The sequence below is a fragment of the Neovison vison genome, chromosome 13 (assembly GCF_020171115.1).
Source record: "Neovison vison isolate M4711 chromosome 13, ASM_NN_V1, whole genome shotgun sequence".
Taxonomy (NCBI): Eukaryota; Metazoa; Chordata; class Mammalia; order Carnivora; family Mustelidae; genus Neogale; species Neogale vison.
Genome location: NC_058103.1, coordinates 64,808,206 through 64,826,151, shown reverse-complemented (window position 1 = coordinate 64,826,151; position 17,946 = coordinate 64,808,206). Strand labels below are relative to the sequence as shown.

Here is a 17,946-nt window from a genome sequence, read left to right as displayed (position 1 = left end):
CCATGATGAATTGCATGTGTGTGTACCTGCCTCATAATGACAGCCTCATCCAAAATGTGGACCCCACCATCCCCTTTGCTGTGAATCTCTATGCTACATCCATAGCCAAGAGTCCTTCTTAAAATGTTGTTCCCTTAAAGAACAACCTTGTTGTTGCGTAATGATCAACACTTTCTTGAAATGAGTTTTCTCTATTATCGTGTCTAATTATATCAGTTGGAAGAGAGATAACATAGGAGTATCTTTATCTCTGCTTTGCAAAGAGTAAGGTACTCCACTCTCCAGACCAGCTCAGTGAATGTTAAATTGTAATCACAACTCTGACTTCTGAAATTATGAAAATACTGGCTGCCAGTTAGTAGGGCATAGCGTGCGTGGATCGGCAATGATACTTCTGGACAATTCCTGTGTCCCTGCTGTGTGGCGTGCAGTGTCTGTTACTTTAGAAACAGCCTGTTGTATAAACGTCTCTCAAACAAACTGAGTTACCCTGTGTCTCTGAGGACAATCTCTACATTGTCCTCCTGATCAATACTGTCATTTATATTTTTTATTGTATTTCCTTACTATGGTGCTGAGTTAATACTAAGTTGTTCTTCTCAAAAGAAGGCAGAAGAATGTCTGCCTTCCCATAAAGAAAGTATACAACTAAGCCCAGAGATTTATATCCTTGAATGCAACTTGCATAAGTCATTACTGCTCCTTACTGAGTGGGCGAGTGGTATGGACAAGATTATCCTGTGTGCAGATAGAGCTATATGAGTTTCTTGAAACACCTCTGTAGATTCTGTAATTTAACACTACATCAACAGATGTATGAAACCCACAAGCTCACTGTCTTCCCTGGTTTAACAATGGGTTAGGAGAGTTGGCACCCTACAGTGATTATTTTAAAGAAAAGCAAACATAAAAACAATAACAAAAGTTGTACATTTATATTTTGATACTTAATTCAATTATTTTCCATGATGGTAACCAAGGGTTTTTACCAACACAAATCAATTACAGCTTTACAATACCTTTATGAGAGATATGAAGGAGCTTTATTTTAACTGTAAGAAATACTGTGAAATTGCGATGATACATCAATGATTTTCCATGATAATTAATCATCTGCTTGCAACCCGGGTGCTCCTCTCAAAAATACAATTCCTGTCTTCCTAGAAAATGACATTCTCAGGAAAATGTCATTCTGGAAAGGTATTTTGTGAGTACCAAGCATCCCTCTTCTTTGAAAACCACTTTTAAAACAGTGTTGTGGGGCGCCTGGGTGTCTCAGTGGGTTAAAGCTTCTGCCTTCGGCTCAGGTCATGATCCCAGCGTCCTGGGATCGAGCCCCGCATCGGGCTCTCTGCTCTGCGGGGAGCCTGCTTCCTCCTCTCTCTCTGCCTGCCTCTCTGCCTACTTGTGATCTCTGTCTGTCAAATAAATAAAAAATCTTAAAAAAAAAAATAAAACAGTATTGTATGCGTATGTTCTCGGACAGATTCCCTTCTTCCTCACTTCTGTCTTTTTCTTAAACCAGCTTTATTGGGGTATAATTGGCATATGATAAGTTGTATGTATTTAAAATATGTACATCTACAAGTTTCGACAAATTGGCAAATGTGTACACCCATAAAACCATCTTTGCAGTCCAGATAGTGAATGTAGCCATCCCCTCCAAAGGCTCCCTCATGACTCTTTTGTAATTCCTTCTTCCCTTCCCTCCTGGCCCTTCCCTGACCCTTAAGCAATCGCTGATCTGCTTTCTGTTATTATGAAGATTGTTTTGTACCTTCTAGAATTTTACATGAATGGAGTCAAACACGATGTGTCCTCTGTCTCTCTCTCTCTCTTTCATCTCCTCCTGCCCCCCTGGTTTCTTTCACTTATTTCGATGTTGGGAGATTCAACTGCTTATTCATTTGGATTGCTGAGTAATAGTCCACTGTACTAATTTAGCACAGTTTGTTTATCCTTTCATCTGTTGGCGGACATTTAGGTTGTTTCTCTCATCCCCTTTCTTAGTGGCTAAAGAAACACAAGTCCCCAAAAGCTACATTTGACCAGATGCATCATATATAGAAGCGCCATCAGTAGTTCTGGGCAGGCTATTTAGATGTTTTCCTTTAAGAGAATTCATAATATCTTCAGGGTGAGAGTGCTTATGAGTAATGCAGCAGAGGAGGACAGCAAGTTCTCCCTCTAGAGATTTCATTCCACGTCCAAATTTGCTTTTGAAAAGATAACCCTGATCTCCCAAGTAGTTCTTATGCATGCCGAACTCACCAAATGGGTGCCACGTCATATAAAATCACTTGCAGGAAAACAAACGGGCTGGGTTTCTTTGTTGTTGTTGTTGATTTGTTGTTGTTGTTGTTTAATCTATAGTGGATTAGATATTTAGTAGGAGAAAGCAAAGTCTAGCTGACTCCAGACAGCTGTGCAAGAGTTAGGAAGAAGAACTAAGCACAAAGGCCTAGCTTAACCTTTGGAGCTAAATTTGCATAGGTAGTACCATGTCATACTGGGCAAACATTAACCAGCCACATAGAAATAGCGTTGGAGGAACAATATTCTTAGTTCAGTCTGATGAATGAGAAAACGTGGGGAGAAATGGTGGTGAGGAGTTCATATATATCAAGCCCCTGTGTGTACCAGGCAGTTACGTAGGTGCTAGGAATACATGATGAATGAATTTGGCTTCTTTCTTCCAGGGATTTGCAATCTGAGGGAGATGACCATAGATTAAATGTAGTCATCTATAGAGCCATAAATGATAAATATAATTTTGAGCAGTAAACTTCTTGTAGGATAAGCAAAGTACTGTTAGGAGCACAGAGAGAAGTTTTATTGGTTCTTCCTGAGAATAAAGAAGGCTCAAAGAAAACATTGGATATAGACCTCGCAGTTCTTATATGATTTTCTGGTTGGAGAGGGGAGGAGAGGAGATGGGAGGAGATATCATGGGTAGGTAAGGGAGGTGAGGTGAGCCGCTGATGTGGCTGAGACCAGGTTGGGGTCTTGCAGTTGGGCCTGATGGTGAAGGAGATTGCATGTCTTTTTAATGGGCTGAACGTTTCTCTGGGAGCAAAGGGACTCCATGAGGGTTTGATTTTACTTTAAAACAGGAGACTGACATGAATCCACTGGAAATTCCATGGGGATAGGGTCAGTTTGACATTGATTAACTGGATGAGGTCCATGGCTTAGAGAAGGAATAACTATGTGCATAATGGAGAATGGGTTTGAGTATATCATTTGAAAGATATGCTGGTACAGACAATGTTATCTGGTTTTTAAGATTTTTTTTTTTTTTTAAAATTTTGGACTCATGAATATATGGATGTTACATAAAACTCTAAAGGTAAATAAAGGAAGGGAGCAAAAAGGTAGAAAGTCAAAAGTAAGCCTCCTACCTCTGTCCCCCAGTTACCGATTCTTTTTCTCGGAAGCAACCAGTGTTCTTTGGTTTTTTATATTCTTTCAGAGTTGTTCATTGAAAACAAATGCATATGTGTACTTCACTTTGTTCCCTTGACTTATGTTACCAGTAATTCAAAATCAGCAAATGTAGAACTGACTTTATCCTTTTCAATGGCTGCACAGTGTTCCATTTATGAATATTCCATAATTCACTTAATTCTTTATTATGTTTATTTATTATTTTTTATTCATAATTCACTGGTTCTTTATTGATGAAAACAGATTGTTTGCAGCCTTTTTTAAAATTATGAACAGTGCCTCAGTGAATATCCTTGAATATTCATCATAGTGCATCATTTAAGTCTATCCTTAGAGTAAATACCTTATATGTGAAATTTCTGGGTCAAAGTTATACACATTTACAATTTTCATGTGTTGCCAAATTATCCTTTATAGTGATTGTACCGTTTATACTCAGCAGGGCATGAGAATGCCTCCATTGGCCCATCCTTGCTAGGAAGTATGTTATCACACTGGTGATCTATGTCCCTTTGATAGTTACAAATAGCATCTCATTGTAGTTTAGTTTGTATTTCTTGTATTTTTTTTTTAAAGATTTTATTTATTTATTTGACAGAGAGATTACAAGGAGGCAGAGAGGCAGGCAGAGAGAGGAGGAAGCAGGCTCCCTGCTGAGCAGAGAGCCCGATGCGGGACTTGATCCCAGGACCTTGAGATCATGACCCGAGCCGAAGGCAGCGGCTTAACCCACTGAGCCACCCAGGCACCCTTGTATTTCTTGTATTTTAAATGGAGTCGAGTACCTCTTCATATTTTTAGGAGTCATTTGTATTTCTTTTCTGAGAACTCTCTGCTCATATTCTTAGCCTATTTTTTCTGTTGGGTCTTTGGATTTTTGCTTCAAGATTTATGGGAGTTTTATATGTATTAAGGAAATGAGTCCCTAGTCTGTGATGTGAATAGAAAGTATGTTAAAAGGACACTATTTGGGGCGTTCTGTCCCAAAAGAACATGGATATCTTAACAGTATGAGGAACCCAGGGTTCAACAGACATCAAGGCCAGGCTGATAAGCAGCCATCAGGTCTCTACGTGTGTCAAAAGCATGTTCGGATTCCAGTCCTGGAAGGACCAGTGTGTTCCGGGAGCTTGTTTACCTTGGCCTGGGTGGAACAAGCCTAAGATGAGGGAGGCTGTTGTTGAATGCAAGGATGAAATGATGCCTAACCATGGGCAGACTGGAGAGGATGTGGGTCGGGGTTAGGTGGAAGGTAGGTAAGAACAGAGGAGAGCGGGTAGATTAGCAAGAGAGGGATGGATCAGAGTTTTCCGTTTGATGTTCTCTCTTGAATGGTCACAAACCTCATTGCCAATGTCTGTTTCATCTTCCCTACTCTCCCCAAGGCTACTAATGTCCTTGACAGTAGCACAGCAAGGCCTGCCACGCCATAGCTGATGGAAATCTGACCAAGACTTGAATGTATTGAAGAATGTGAAAATTGGGAGACAGCTTCTCTGTGTAGAGTAGAACTGAAGCTCTAGGGCCATCTAGGGGTGTGTGGAGCCAGGGAATGTGAACATTACAAGGAGTATTTACATGGGACAGAAGGGGCAGATGTTACAAAAACTCAGTGACCTGGCTTGCGGGGGCATGTGCTGAAGGTGAAGGAAACTTCATCTTTCATTCTTCACTAGAAAAAAAATTCAAACTGTATAAAAGAGCATAAAAATAAAAGTGAAAAGTCTTACCCTCCCTTGGATAACTTGCATAAACAGTTTGTTCTGTATCCTTTTGGACCTGTTGGTGTAAAAATGCATACATTTTAAGAATTTTTAAAATTCATATTATACATACTGTTCGATGACTTGCTTTTTGTATCTAAAGATATCTCAGACATCCTTCTGTCAGTACATGAAGATCTACTACCCATTTTACTTTTAGCAGCTCCTTAATATTTTATTGTGTGGATGAGCCACAATTTATGTAATCGTTCCCATGATGATGGCCATTTAAGCCGCGTCCTTATTTATGCTTTTGCAAATAATACAGCATTGAGCATTCAGGGTTCTTTTTTGTTGTTGTTTTGTTTTGTTTTTTTTAACATTAGTTGAAATTCTCTTCCTTGTCCCATTAGTGGCTGTTGTTTGCAGCAGCTCAGAGACCCCATGTAATGAAAGTCTGTTGTAGTCTAGGGATGGCTTTTGCTACAGGTCTGAAAAAGCGTATAGGGTCCATGTTTATGTGCGTACAGAGGTTGAGTATGTTTGTATGGGGTAGCTTTTAAAGCCCACCTTCGCGGTTCTTTTTAGGATCAGTGTCTGCACTTTGAGGGGGCTACCACAAGGTGGCAGAGAAGTGCCCAAATCCTGCAGACAGTGCTTATAATCTTGGTACCCTTTCTTATAACCCTTGGTAATCCTGGAGGGTTTGAAAATTTTTCCTTACTGTGTCATTACCCTAAGTACTTATAAAGACAGACTGGATTAAACTGGTAATGTTCCTGGCTAACAAAATCTCCATACAGGGGCGCTTAGGTGGCGCAGTGGGTTAAAGCCTCTGCCTTTGGCTCAGGTCGTGATCCCAGGGTCCTGGGATCGAGCCCCACATCGGGCTCTCTGCTCAGCAGGGAGTCTGCTTCCTCCTCTCTCTCTCTGCCTGCCTCTCTGCCTACTTGTGATCTCTGTCAAATAAATAAATAAAATCTTAAAAAAAAAAAAAAAGAAACAAAATCTCCATACAGATACTTTCATGCATTTATTGTCTACATTTAGAACTTTGTATTATATTGCATTTTTATTAAATAGCTCTCATTTGTTTCATTAAAAGCAACAACAACAATATACATCTCACAGTTTTTAGCCATACAGGAAAATTTCCCCAAAAACGCTGGTTTTCTTTTGCTTTGCTTTCCTATCTCCACCTCTGCTCCATTTTGCATTGCTTCAAGTTAACAGATGATGGGCACTTCCTGGTGCCCACTTCTCCCTGGCTACCTTTCTCTGCTGAGATGATGGGCAGCACTGGCCCAAGAAGCCTGAGCTTCACAAGACCAGCAGCTGCCACCGTACAGCAGTGACTGTATTGCTCAGCTAATGGGAGACCGTCGGTTAGACTTCAAAAACCTGAGCTGCATGAGTTTGGCCGCCACTTCCCTTCGCCTTGCCTAGCAGAGCTGGTGGCCTCATAGGACCTTTGAAGTTCTATTTGCTTGTTCCTCTTGCTTCCCATCAGCTTAAGGTGAAGAGCTGAGAGTTTAGTAGGGAAGCAGCATTACTTCTCTTTGGGGTATTTAAAATACTCAGCTCCCAGCCTTGAGTTACTTCCTTTGGTGGCTTGGTAATGGAAAGATCTGCCAGGCATTCCTAACCATGCAGGCATTTTGATGTTGATGTGTGGGGACGGGACGCTCATTTTGGCCATGTAGAAGTCCTGGACTGCGTTCCTTGGCTCATAGGTCTAATTCTGTCCATCTAAGAGACACAGAGTATTCCGTTTTCAGCTTAAAAGGAATCCTGAATTGTTCAAAGCCCCTGGGAATACACTTTGGCTTGTCTCAGTGCTAGGACTTAATCCCGTGTTCTCATCGTTTTGAAAATTGTTGGTGGCTAAACATTTTACCAATTTATTATTTTGTTTATTGCTCTTTTTAGGACAGAATGGTTATTTTAAATTAGGATGCCAGGGAAACACTGCATTTATTAAACTCTTCCTACTTAGGGCAGTAATAGGCTAAGTGCTGAAAAGAAGGTTTGCAGACTGGCTTTGTACCATGAGCCTTCTAGCCCAGGCTGCATGTCCATATAGGAGCCTATATGGACGGAAGCCAGTGCGTGACCTAGCTCACCTGAGCCAGGGTGCCGTCCCCTTCCGCTGCTCTTCCAGTGTACACCCATGTACAGATCCTCCTCATCTACTGGGTCACATAGGGTTTTGGAATCTTGAAGCAGTGCACTCAGTACAAGTAATATTAAGGTGAGAGTTTCAGGCTTGAAACAGATCTGACACAGAAAACAACTGTTACAGTTGCTGAAGATGGTTGTGAAGAGCAAACAAACACATTGCAGGTGAGGATATTTTGTTCATTTGGAAGGAATCGTGAGCATTTTCCTCGGAGACCTGAGAAGTATATGTGGTATGCGAAGCTCAGGTGTCCTTAGAGAGGTTGGGTCTCTCCCCAGCCACCCAGACTGTCACTTGCTTGAGGGGATAGCTTGTGTGTCTTTTTGCTGTCTCCTCTGACACCCAGCCTTGCATGTGCATAATAGGTACTAAAAATATCTGCTAGATGAATGAATGAACATTTGTAAGAGCGGTGTTACAACCATTACAAGCAGCAAATTGTAACTAGTATTGTAAATCAGCAAACAATAACTGCAAATGTCTGTGAGTTCAATTATTTCCTCTACTATTTCCAAACCAAAATGGACTCTGGTCACAGAGCTTTCTGAGTTGTCTGGTATATTTGTGACAAGAGAAATGCCTATAGAAGGAAAAAATTGGAATGTTCTCTCCTGTTTTCAGGATGTAATTCATTCCCTTTGGTAGAAAACCCAAGGAGAATAAAAATGTTAACTCAGATATTAGAAAGCTTTAAAAAAAAATTCCACAGGTTAATGTTGCTCTTTCAAAATACGAAGACGATATGACTAGACAGGATGTTAATGATTTGACATTACAAGATTTATTAAATTTATTTTTAAAGCAGTTTGGTTCCCCCTCTCAAATGCATGAAGCATGTGGGAGTTGGAATAGATCTGCCCCAGGCTGCCAAACAAATTTTTAATGGAAGTGGAGTCCTTCAGGGATTGTCCTAAATCCACATAATATTCTTAAGTCTTGGTGTTTGCACTGGGGCCTGTATATTAGCAGATGTACATGTGAATAATATACTTCTATCCATCCATCACCTCAGTGACTCCACATCTGTAGGGGCTGCTGCACATCAATTATTCCACCGCGGGGGGCAGAGTGATATTTGGGCCAGCACTGACCTCTTTTTCAATCAGAGCCTCAGAGCAGTGTGTTCTGGAAGTCAAACAGTCCCTTTAGACAGAACCTCTGTTTGTGAATCCATTTGGTCTAATGTGGCCATGCTGGGAAGTCAATGTGATTACCTGTGCCCAGTGTGGAGGTGGCATCCAGAAAAGCAAAGGAAAATGTGGTCACTAAGAGGCACTGTCAACATTTAGGGTCTCTCCCATGTATCTGATTCTTGCATGAGGTATTAGCAAGTCGATTAGCAAGGAATGTCAACTTTAGTAAAATACATTTGGCTTTCCACACACAGCAAAATGCAACTGTTTATTTGAAAGAAATTGTGATTTGTTTGAAGAACTGACCTTCCCTTCAAATTCTGGGAGATGTTTTTATTATCTGAGGTTTCAGGAAGAAAGTCTCCGTAGGGGGAATAAGGATTTTTTTTGTCTTTATATCTTATTGCCTCCTCCTCCTTCTTCATCTCCTTCTCCTCCTCCTCCTCCTTCTTTTAAAGTAAACAAAGTTTTTATGATGCTTCTTTTCTTGATCATAAACTTGTAACTTCTTTTTCAAGAGTTTTATAGTGCTTTCAAATTTTTTAAGCTTCTGATATTATACCTGGAGGTGTGTTGCGTATTGTCATAACTGATAAATCAGTGACAAATGTAGCCACTTCATGGCGTTGGGGAGATATACAATTGTGGTGGCGGCTGACCATTTATTTAATTATGTGGTAAATACCATATGATGAGAGGGTAAAGTTAAATTGATGATTTGGGCTATCTCAGCCAGGGTACAGTTTACATGGCAATTACACTGGGATCATCTAAGTGTAATTGGCAAGTAATTTTGTAAGTGAAGGAACATGACAGCTCATTTACATGGTGTTCACTGAGTAAAATTTGGGGACATTTATCAACCACTTCCAAGCGAAGAGTGACTGCACCAACATCTCCCAAAGTGCCATGTGCACTTTGAAAGCTCCATGGAAGGTTTTTGGTATGAATCTTTATTTATTCTGTGTGCCCGGCACTGTTTGAGGCACCGTGGATTCAAAAATGAGTGAGAAGAAACTCCAGGAACTCATGGCTGGGAAGAACATAACATCACCAGTTAGTTATCCAGCATGGTAGCAAGTAGCGGTTTGAGCTCTGCACATGTCCTGGGGATACTTAGGAGAATGTGCAAACTGGGAGGATAGAAGAAAGTCGGGGAAAACTTGCTAGAGAGATTGACCCCTGAAATGAATCTTAAAAAATGAGCAGGCCTTAGCCAGGGGAAGGCGGGGGGGACTGTCCATACCAGTCCTTACCAGAGGTACCAGCAAGAGCAGAATCTCAGAGATGTGAGATGGCTGGTGTAAGCTGGAAACTTGATGCATTTCAGGAGCATTTCAAGCAGACATGGGACCTGAGAAGCAGACTTGGTTGGGATTGGAGAGGGCTCTGTAGGTCATGCTCTGTAGGTCATAAGGCTGGACCTTATCCTACAATGAAGGAGCATCTTTTTTGGAGTTGTTTTGGAGGCAGGCCATTCTGTATAATGAAATGGTTTTTCTTGAACTATTATGAGAGGCTGGACTGTGTTCTACTGGTGATCTCCTGAAGTAATCACAGCAATCTCCTGAAGTAGGCACTAACATTTCTTCCTTTTTACAGTTGAACAAACTGAGTAACCAGAGGTTCCCCACAGTGACACAGTGGGTAGGTGATGGAGGAGTTGAGATTTGAACCCAGGCCGACCAGCTCCAGAGACCAGGCTGTCACCAGCACCCACAGCCTGTCATGGCCTCCTTGACACAATTGACTGCAATTAAGATGCACACCCTCCACCCCTCATTAGACGGTGAGCTCTGAGAGGTCAGGGGCTATTTACCTTGTTCACAGCCACATCCCATGTACTTAGGACAATGCCTGCGCCTTCACAGGCAGGCCACAAATAAGGAATAAATGTGGTTTTGAGGGGCCATGACCAAAGGCCGTTGAAGTCAACCTGGCAAGAGATGATGATGAGGGCCTGACTCAAAGGCAGTGTTAATCAATATGGAAGATTTGAGGTTGGAGAAATTAATTGGCACGGCTTGATGATTGATTGGACGTGTGGATTTTGTTGGCATATTCTCACAATGTTTCTGATTTCCAACTCCCACACTGCAGAGATGACTTGGCAAAAGAATCTGAAGCAGAGGAAGGCTCGTGCTGCTTTGCACAGAGCTCTTAAATTCCTGAGAAGAAATGTTGCGGACTCGGGATGAGAAGTTAGAAGAAACTTCCCTGGAGATAGTTAAAAATAGAATGAACACATCTGCCCAGGATGGTTGAGGGACGGAGCTGCCCTGGGGTAGATGAATGGTTAGATGGCCTTTGGGATTCTTCCCCCTTTGAAAATTTTCTAGTTTAGAATAAATAAAAAGCCTCCCAAGCCACCTATCCTGAACCGTCTGGCTGAAAGATAAAATCAGTGCGTCCAGGGACTGGAAAATATTGAGTCCAAATGCCTAGACTGTAGATAAGGAAACAGAAGCCCAGAAGGGTTAGATGCTTTGCCCAAGAGCACACACTTGAGGCAGAAGGAAGCCCCAAATCATTGGCCTCTCTGTCCAGGCAGCCTCGGCCCCATCTCAGATGGCAGCATCTATGTTTGGGCGCCCCCTATGGGCAGACCTGTGCTGGGTGATGACACTGGAGAAAGACCATGTGGTGCGTGCACCTGCAGAGTTCAGAGAGCCTCAATGGGAAGTGCTCGTTGTCGCCTGAAGTCACTGTAAAGTACCATTTCCCACAGACCACGTTTGGAAAAGAGAAAAAATGAATTTAAAAGTCGTAATGATTTTTTCTTTGGTCCCACTTATTTCCGGGTGCTGCTTCAGTGCTTTACAATCATTATCTCTAATTCTCGCAATAACCTAGAAGTCAGTATTATTTTCATCTTCTGTTGTAGAAAGCCGAAGCACAGAGAACCCCTTCCGTGAGACCAGGCTACATTAACTCCAGGTCCTACCCTGCACAAATGATGTTAACATTTCGTTGTGTTTCCCCGCAGACTTCTGTTTTCATGCACTGGGACTATTCATTTGTATAGCTCTACTGCCGTCACAGACACCATTCTGAATCTTCATTTTTTTGAGCTTGTAATACATTCTGTGTATTTTTCATGTGATTTCACAATCTTAATTTGAATGGCTCTGTAATAACTTGTCCAGTTTTTAGGAGGTTCCTAAAGAACTGTTTTACTCATAAAAATCTTTCAGTTCTTGACACATACAGCATTTACGAGATATATTTTGTATTTTGAGGACCACATGATCATCCTCTGTTGTTGGCATTGGGGAGAGGAGAAGAGGAGCTTCCAGCTACAACCCAGGGGATCGGGGCTTTCTTCCTCACCGAGTCCCTTTGGGAACACAGGATGGTGTAGGCATGGCACAGAGGGGACCCCGGGTGGAGATGGCCTAAGGCAGGTAGCAGGTGACTTTTTAAGCCTCTGCTTTTCTGATTGAACACACATTCTTCCTCCTGCCCTTGTTTTAAAAAAAAAAAAAAGCAAGTTTTCATTTTCTTAGGGTAGTAAAAATCTTTTGTGTGAAGAAAAAGTGTCATCAAGTGCCTTATTCATCAGCATATATACCATCTCTTTAAAATGACAGTGGGAGTAAAAGTTCATCAGTTCAATATGTCTTTCACATTGGGAGACTCCTGACTAATAACCTCTGGTATTTATCATCAGAACAGCCAAGGAACTAAATTCTGGCACATGCTGCTCTCACACACTGAGAAAAACTTTAAAAAGACAGAAGATTTTCTCCATTTTTTTCTACTTTCATTCATTTAGAAGAAAAGCACACCTTTTTTTAATTAAAATTGTGAACATGCAGAAACATCTGGCCTGTATTACCATAGCAGTCTCCTTAATGGCCTGCTTGTCTCCAGTCTGCCCTTTTAAAATCAACTCTGCACAACAACCAGAGAGAGCTTTCTAGAACAGAGAACTGCGTCCATCCGTTTCCAGTGTTCTGACATCTTCTTCCCTGACTCTTTCATGGCCCTTGAAGTTAATGACCACATATCACAGCTTCCGCCTCTCCTGCTAATACCCTGTCCCGGCCACACCTACCTGCCTTCGGCTTCCTACTTCCTGCTACAATAAATGCTGTCTCCAGGCCTGCATACAAATTAGTCCTTTCTCCACTAGCTCTCTGCAAGGCTCTGCAGAACCTGGCGCCCAGCTTGGGATCCCACAGCCCCTATCCAGCACCTGCCACACTTGTACAGAATACAGCCCACACTCTTGGTTTTACTTGGCCAGTGTGATACTTTAATTAAAAAAAAAAAAAACTCATTGGGTAGGGCATATTTCTATTCATTTTGCTTAAGGTCCTTCCATTCTCTCTTAGACACCAAACCCTGATTCCACATTTATGCTATGCTGAGTCCTATGATACTACTGGCTTTTTTTTTTTTTTAAATCTCTTTCACCCAAAAAACTATATGCTTCATGGGCCCAGATTATATATTGTGTATTGTTATCTTTTGTATCTCTAAGCCTGGCAAAGACTGCCCAGTAAATATCTAATAATTCATGCGCTTAAAAAAACTGAAATTGGTCAGGAAAGACTCAATAACTTGTTTCAGCCTCTTTGATTGTTCACCAACATCTCAATACTCATGGACATCAATGGACCTGGCAGACATTAACAGTATTTCATTGCACGATTGAAAGTCTGTGTTCATGAGACAACGCTGCTAAGGCTGAGCCACTTTCGATCTTTAAGCCTCTGAATGTGAGTATGGTCTTTCCCATGATTTTCTGTGCCAGGAGATCCAAATCTTATGAGTCCTCATGAGCAATGATCATTCTTCACTCTTGGCATAGTTTTGTCCACCAAGGTGTACATTTCCTTGATTTCATTTCATATCCACATGACTGCCATATAAAGTCTGATCATGGTCAAAGTAGAATCGGTATAAATTTTGATCCTGCCAAGGAGTAGTGCACCCAGATCTATCGAAGTTGGTGGAGCTAGAGGTTGCAGGTGTGGATATACCCATTCCTCAGCCTCTGATGTATCATCTCTTTGATAATCCAATCCTTTGTCTCAGTCACTGTGTTTTCCATTTCCTTAGTTGTTCTCTTCTAGGTGTTCAGTTATATGCTGCTTTAAAGACATTAAAAAAGGTCTGGAGTTTCCTAGAACCCAGATTACTCATATTTAAGGAGTGTCACATAATCATTGACACAAGAGCGTGGTACCCACCTATGATAATGTTGCCATAAATTAAATCTTCAGAGAATGCCCTGCATTTTCAGGGAATTCTGTGGATGTTGCAGAGGGATATCCAGCATTGCTGAGGGAATGTGTTAGGAGTACAAGAATGGAAATGTGTTCAAGTATCAGGTTCAAGGAAAAAGAAAATGAAAGAGGAAGAGAAGCAAATCCTTCCATCTAAGCTTCCTTCCCTCAGGAAGAGGTGGGGACAGAATGGGGAATGCTCTTTACAGAATCCTTTAGTGGCCAGAAATTTCATGGACAATTTTGTTAATGTGCCTGCATGGCTGCCTCCTCGGCGGCCCATTACGAATTCCTTAGTTGATATTATTAATGGTTAATGGGTGCACCTGAAAATCAAGCAATATTGTACCATTTGGGTAATAGATATATTAAATGGATCTTCTCTACAGCGTCAAGCTTATCAGCTTATCTTTTTCCTAATAATGAATACCTCATCTCTTCCACTTTCCTAATCAAATGCTTCCACATCATCTTGAGGCAGAACCAGACCCAGCTGCATCTATTCTATACTCTTGGCTTCAATTATGTCAAATTATCCAACCTACTCACAGGTCCTTAGGTTCTCTTTCGCTCTGAGACATAGGCCTGATGCACCTCTTCAGAAGCTCATGATTACTAACCATTCAGCACAAGTCTGTTGTAAGTAAACAGAGAATCAGAGAGAGCACTAGGCTAAATTTACAGTTATAAGGAAATCTCAAGAACAGGTTTCTTCCTAAATTGTGGCACTCTCACATTGATCTCAAGTGTTTTTCTTTTCCTTGTCCCTTCTCCCTGAAACATACATGAACCTTATTGCACATGGCCATGTTTCAGAGTTGAGGATATCTACTGCAGTGGCAAAAAGTATATGCAGCCATATTTTGGCTAGAAAGTAATATTTAATTTTTCATGGAGCTCATAGTGTTTGTGCTGACCAGAAGCATTAGGCTTCCCTTACTTTGCCATACTTTATTTTATTCAACCGTATACCTATAGCCGAAAAAGGACAATACGAGAAAGAGTGAACAGCCTGTGAGGAAACTTACCATTGTTTTCCTTCTGTCGTATTTGGCTAAAACTTCCCTGTTTTTTATGCCTCTAGTCAGATGAAACAGTTCACCATTTTGGAGTCAAACACTTTTTTTAGTCAAAGTTCTTATCTTTATACTTCATACTCTGATCTGTCTGTCCCCATCTCCTTCATATCCAGTTTCTTTTAACCTTTTTCCTCTCAGCTTTAAAAAGAAGACCCCTTTTTGCCACTAAGAAAAAGAGAGCCTAGAGTCACTCCTGAACATCCGCGATAACTTGGGCTGCACTTTGTTCTCCTAGGGACATGTTTAGTTGCCCTTTGATGCCAGAGGCCATGTTTTAAACCCCTTAAGTCACTATCAGTCCAGTGTACAGAACAGGCATGATGCATGGTTCCTAAATGAATGAATGAATGTACCTAACTTTACAGTTTTTGGTGGTTTAACCTCTTTCATCCAAATTACATTCTAACTGGGCCTGTATCATCATGAGCTTGTGTTATATATTCTTTTTTTTTATTTTTAAATTTTTAAAATATTCTTTTAATTTTTTAAAAGATTTTATTTATTTGACAGAGAGAGATCACAAGTAGGCAGAGGCAGGCAGAGAGAGAGAGAGAGAGAGAGAGAGAGGAGGAGGAGGTGGGCTCCCCGCTGAGCAGAAAGCCCGATATGGGGCTCGATCCCAGAACCCTGGGATCATGACCTGAGCCAAAGGCAGAGGCTTTAACCTACTGAGCCACCCAGGTGCCCCAAGCTTGTGTTAAATATTCTTAACACCAAGCTTAGGGCTCTGCATACAGCTATTGCTCAAGGAATCATCAGTGACAGTGAAATATATTGTATATTGTGGAGCTCTGTCATGGAGAAGCCAACATTTGGCATGCAGTATTTCAAATTCATGTCCTAATTAGTCAACTCAAGGAATTGATTTTCACCCTGAAGACTAGCCATTGACTCAACAGATTGGTTATTAGGATTCCTCTCCACTGGACCTGCTGTGGTTGAAATGCCTTCTAACATTCCAGAGGTGGGAACTCTTTGGAAAACCACCTTATGTTTCTTGAAATACCTAACTGGAAGCCTTCCCCTTCAGAGAGTGCTGTTGATCCAGTTTGACAGATATCCATGAATTCTGCAAATCTGTTGAACATCTTCCATGTGACCTGAGTTGGAGATGAATGTGAAACTTGAATTTCTTTAAAATTGCTTATAATTTGATAGCAGAGTGTAGAAATAGAGCAGGATACAGGTGATAAATTCTGTAGTAGAAACACATTGTAAGAGCAGGGAGAAGGGAGTCTGTAACTCCACGTAAAGCAACAGAGAAGGCTTCCTGAAAGCAATGGCCTTGAGTTGGGATTCAGCCATACCAGCACTTGTTGGGTTTTGGATGATGGTCGCGAGTGAAAAATGCCCATGATGTGCCTGACATATTCATTTTTCAAGCAGAATTACATTGTAAGAAATAAGCTTTTAAAAATCAAAAAGATTTGGGAAGCATTTGACTCCTCAGTACAGTACTCAGTCCCCCTGGATGCTCTCTGGTTTGTGTGATATCTGAGAAACAGCCAGTCCAACCCTTCTCTATCAGTGGATTTCGATATATGCACATAAGGCTAATATATTTTACGCTGCCAATTTTTTTATGGTTTCATAAATAGTGCTATCACTAACATTTTTAAAAAGTGAAGAAGAGAGCTCATATGTGCTGGTAGAAATTCAGTATATTTTATAGAACACTGCTACTCCTGATATAGCCTACGGGATGTGACTTTTCATAAAAACCTAATGAATTTCTAGATCTGTCAGCTGTTTCCAAACAGATGCACTCTGCTAATCTAACGGAAACATTTTGAGCCCAGATCCCAAATATCAATAGCTTTTAGTATTGCAAATTAGTTTGTCTATTGGGTAAATTGGGCTGTGTGGTTCTTGATAAAAAGTAGCAAGTAATTTTGTATGGATGTTTTATGTTTAACTGCCTTGCCAGGGTTTGATGCTCATATTTTTCCTTGCAGAGTTTTAAGTTGAATGTAGACAGTCACTGTGCTCTCAAGGAAGCTGTGGAGGAGGAAGGATACCAACTTCTTGAGCTTATTGCATCTCACAAAGCAGGTAAATCCTCCTGAAATATTGCAAGCCTTTATGTCTCCAGACTATTAAGAATGAAGAAGCATTGCTGTAAATTACTGCATATATTCACTTCCTTATGTATTATTAATATTTACATTATCAGATTGACCTTCAAGATTTATAAATGTTTCATATACTGCATACAATGCTGTGATACTTATACGATGAAATACTGCCTCCAAATGGTCTGTTCATTTTATTTTGGGCTTGCTGTTCGCCCGAGTTTCAATTGAAATCACATTCCTGAAAACTTCACATTGACATGCTTTTTGATGTAGGTGCCCTGGAAATAACATTAAGATAATGAATGAGAATTGTGCAAATAGTTATAATGCATATGCATTAGGGTACTTATAGATATCATTACTGATATAAGGCAGGCAGACGAGATACATCCGATTATTTCCCTGCCAGTTTGCACATGTGAACATTTTGCACGTTTTTGTTTTTTTTTTTGCTGGTCATTGCATTAGCAGAGTTTTGGCCTTAAACCAACTCTTTCCCAGTATTAATGTATTTATGAGGAACAGATTATAAATAAAAAATAGTTTTGTCATTTGGTTATACTTACCCTGGTAGTAAAAGACCGTAAGACAGGGTGAATTATAATCTGGCTCTTTCTTTGAGCTTACCACAGCTGAATAAGGAAAGAGCAGCATTAATCGGACATGCTAAGGGAAAGGACTGCTGTCTTAATTCTGGCCCATTTACCGTATTCCTCATCGAGTTCACTTCGCCTGTTTCTGTGCATCTTTCTGATCACTATGAAGTCTCCACACTGATACACACAGGCCCTTCTCTTTGGAAAGTGAAGCTTTGGTGTCAGTCATTTTTATACTTGGTCATTTTTGTCCAACATGCATTTTTTTAAGTCAATGCACAGAAGCTAAGTCGATTCCCACCCAAGCATCTCTGTGGTGATCCCATTTTTGTGTCCTTATGCCTTCTGTGAAGGCAAAATCCCCAGCCCCTCTCCTGGGGCACAAATGCTTATATGTCAGGTGTTGATAATGGTTGTTTAAAATTAGACTTACTGTTTGAAATAGTCATCTAATTTACTGGCTAAAAGTCAATCCTGGGTAAAAAATGCAGTCGAGCCTG

General features: G+C 40.9%; 1 protein-coding gene across 2 annotated transcripts in view; it reads left to right on the top strand.

Annotated features, from left to right (window-relative positions):
- Window positions 1-17,946, top strand: part of AKAP6 (A-kinase anchoring protein 6) — a 552,477-nt gene that overhangs the window by 323,805 nt on the left and 210,726 nt on the right. For both annotated transcript variants that reach the window (XM_044232056.1, XM_044232057.1), the window contains one exon: window positions 16,731-16,827. In XM_044232056.1, the coding sequence (XP_044087991.1) occupies window positions 16,731-16,827 (97 nt within the window). The remainder of the gene's footprint in view (window positions 1-16,730; window positions 16,828-17,946) is intronic.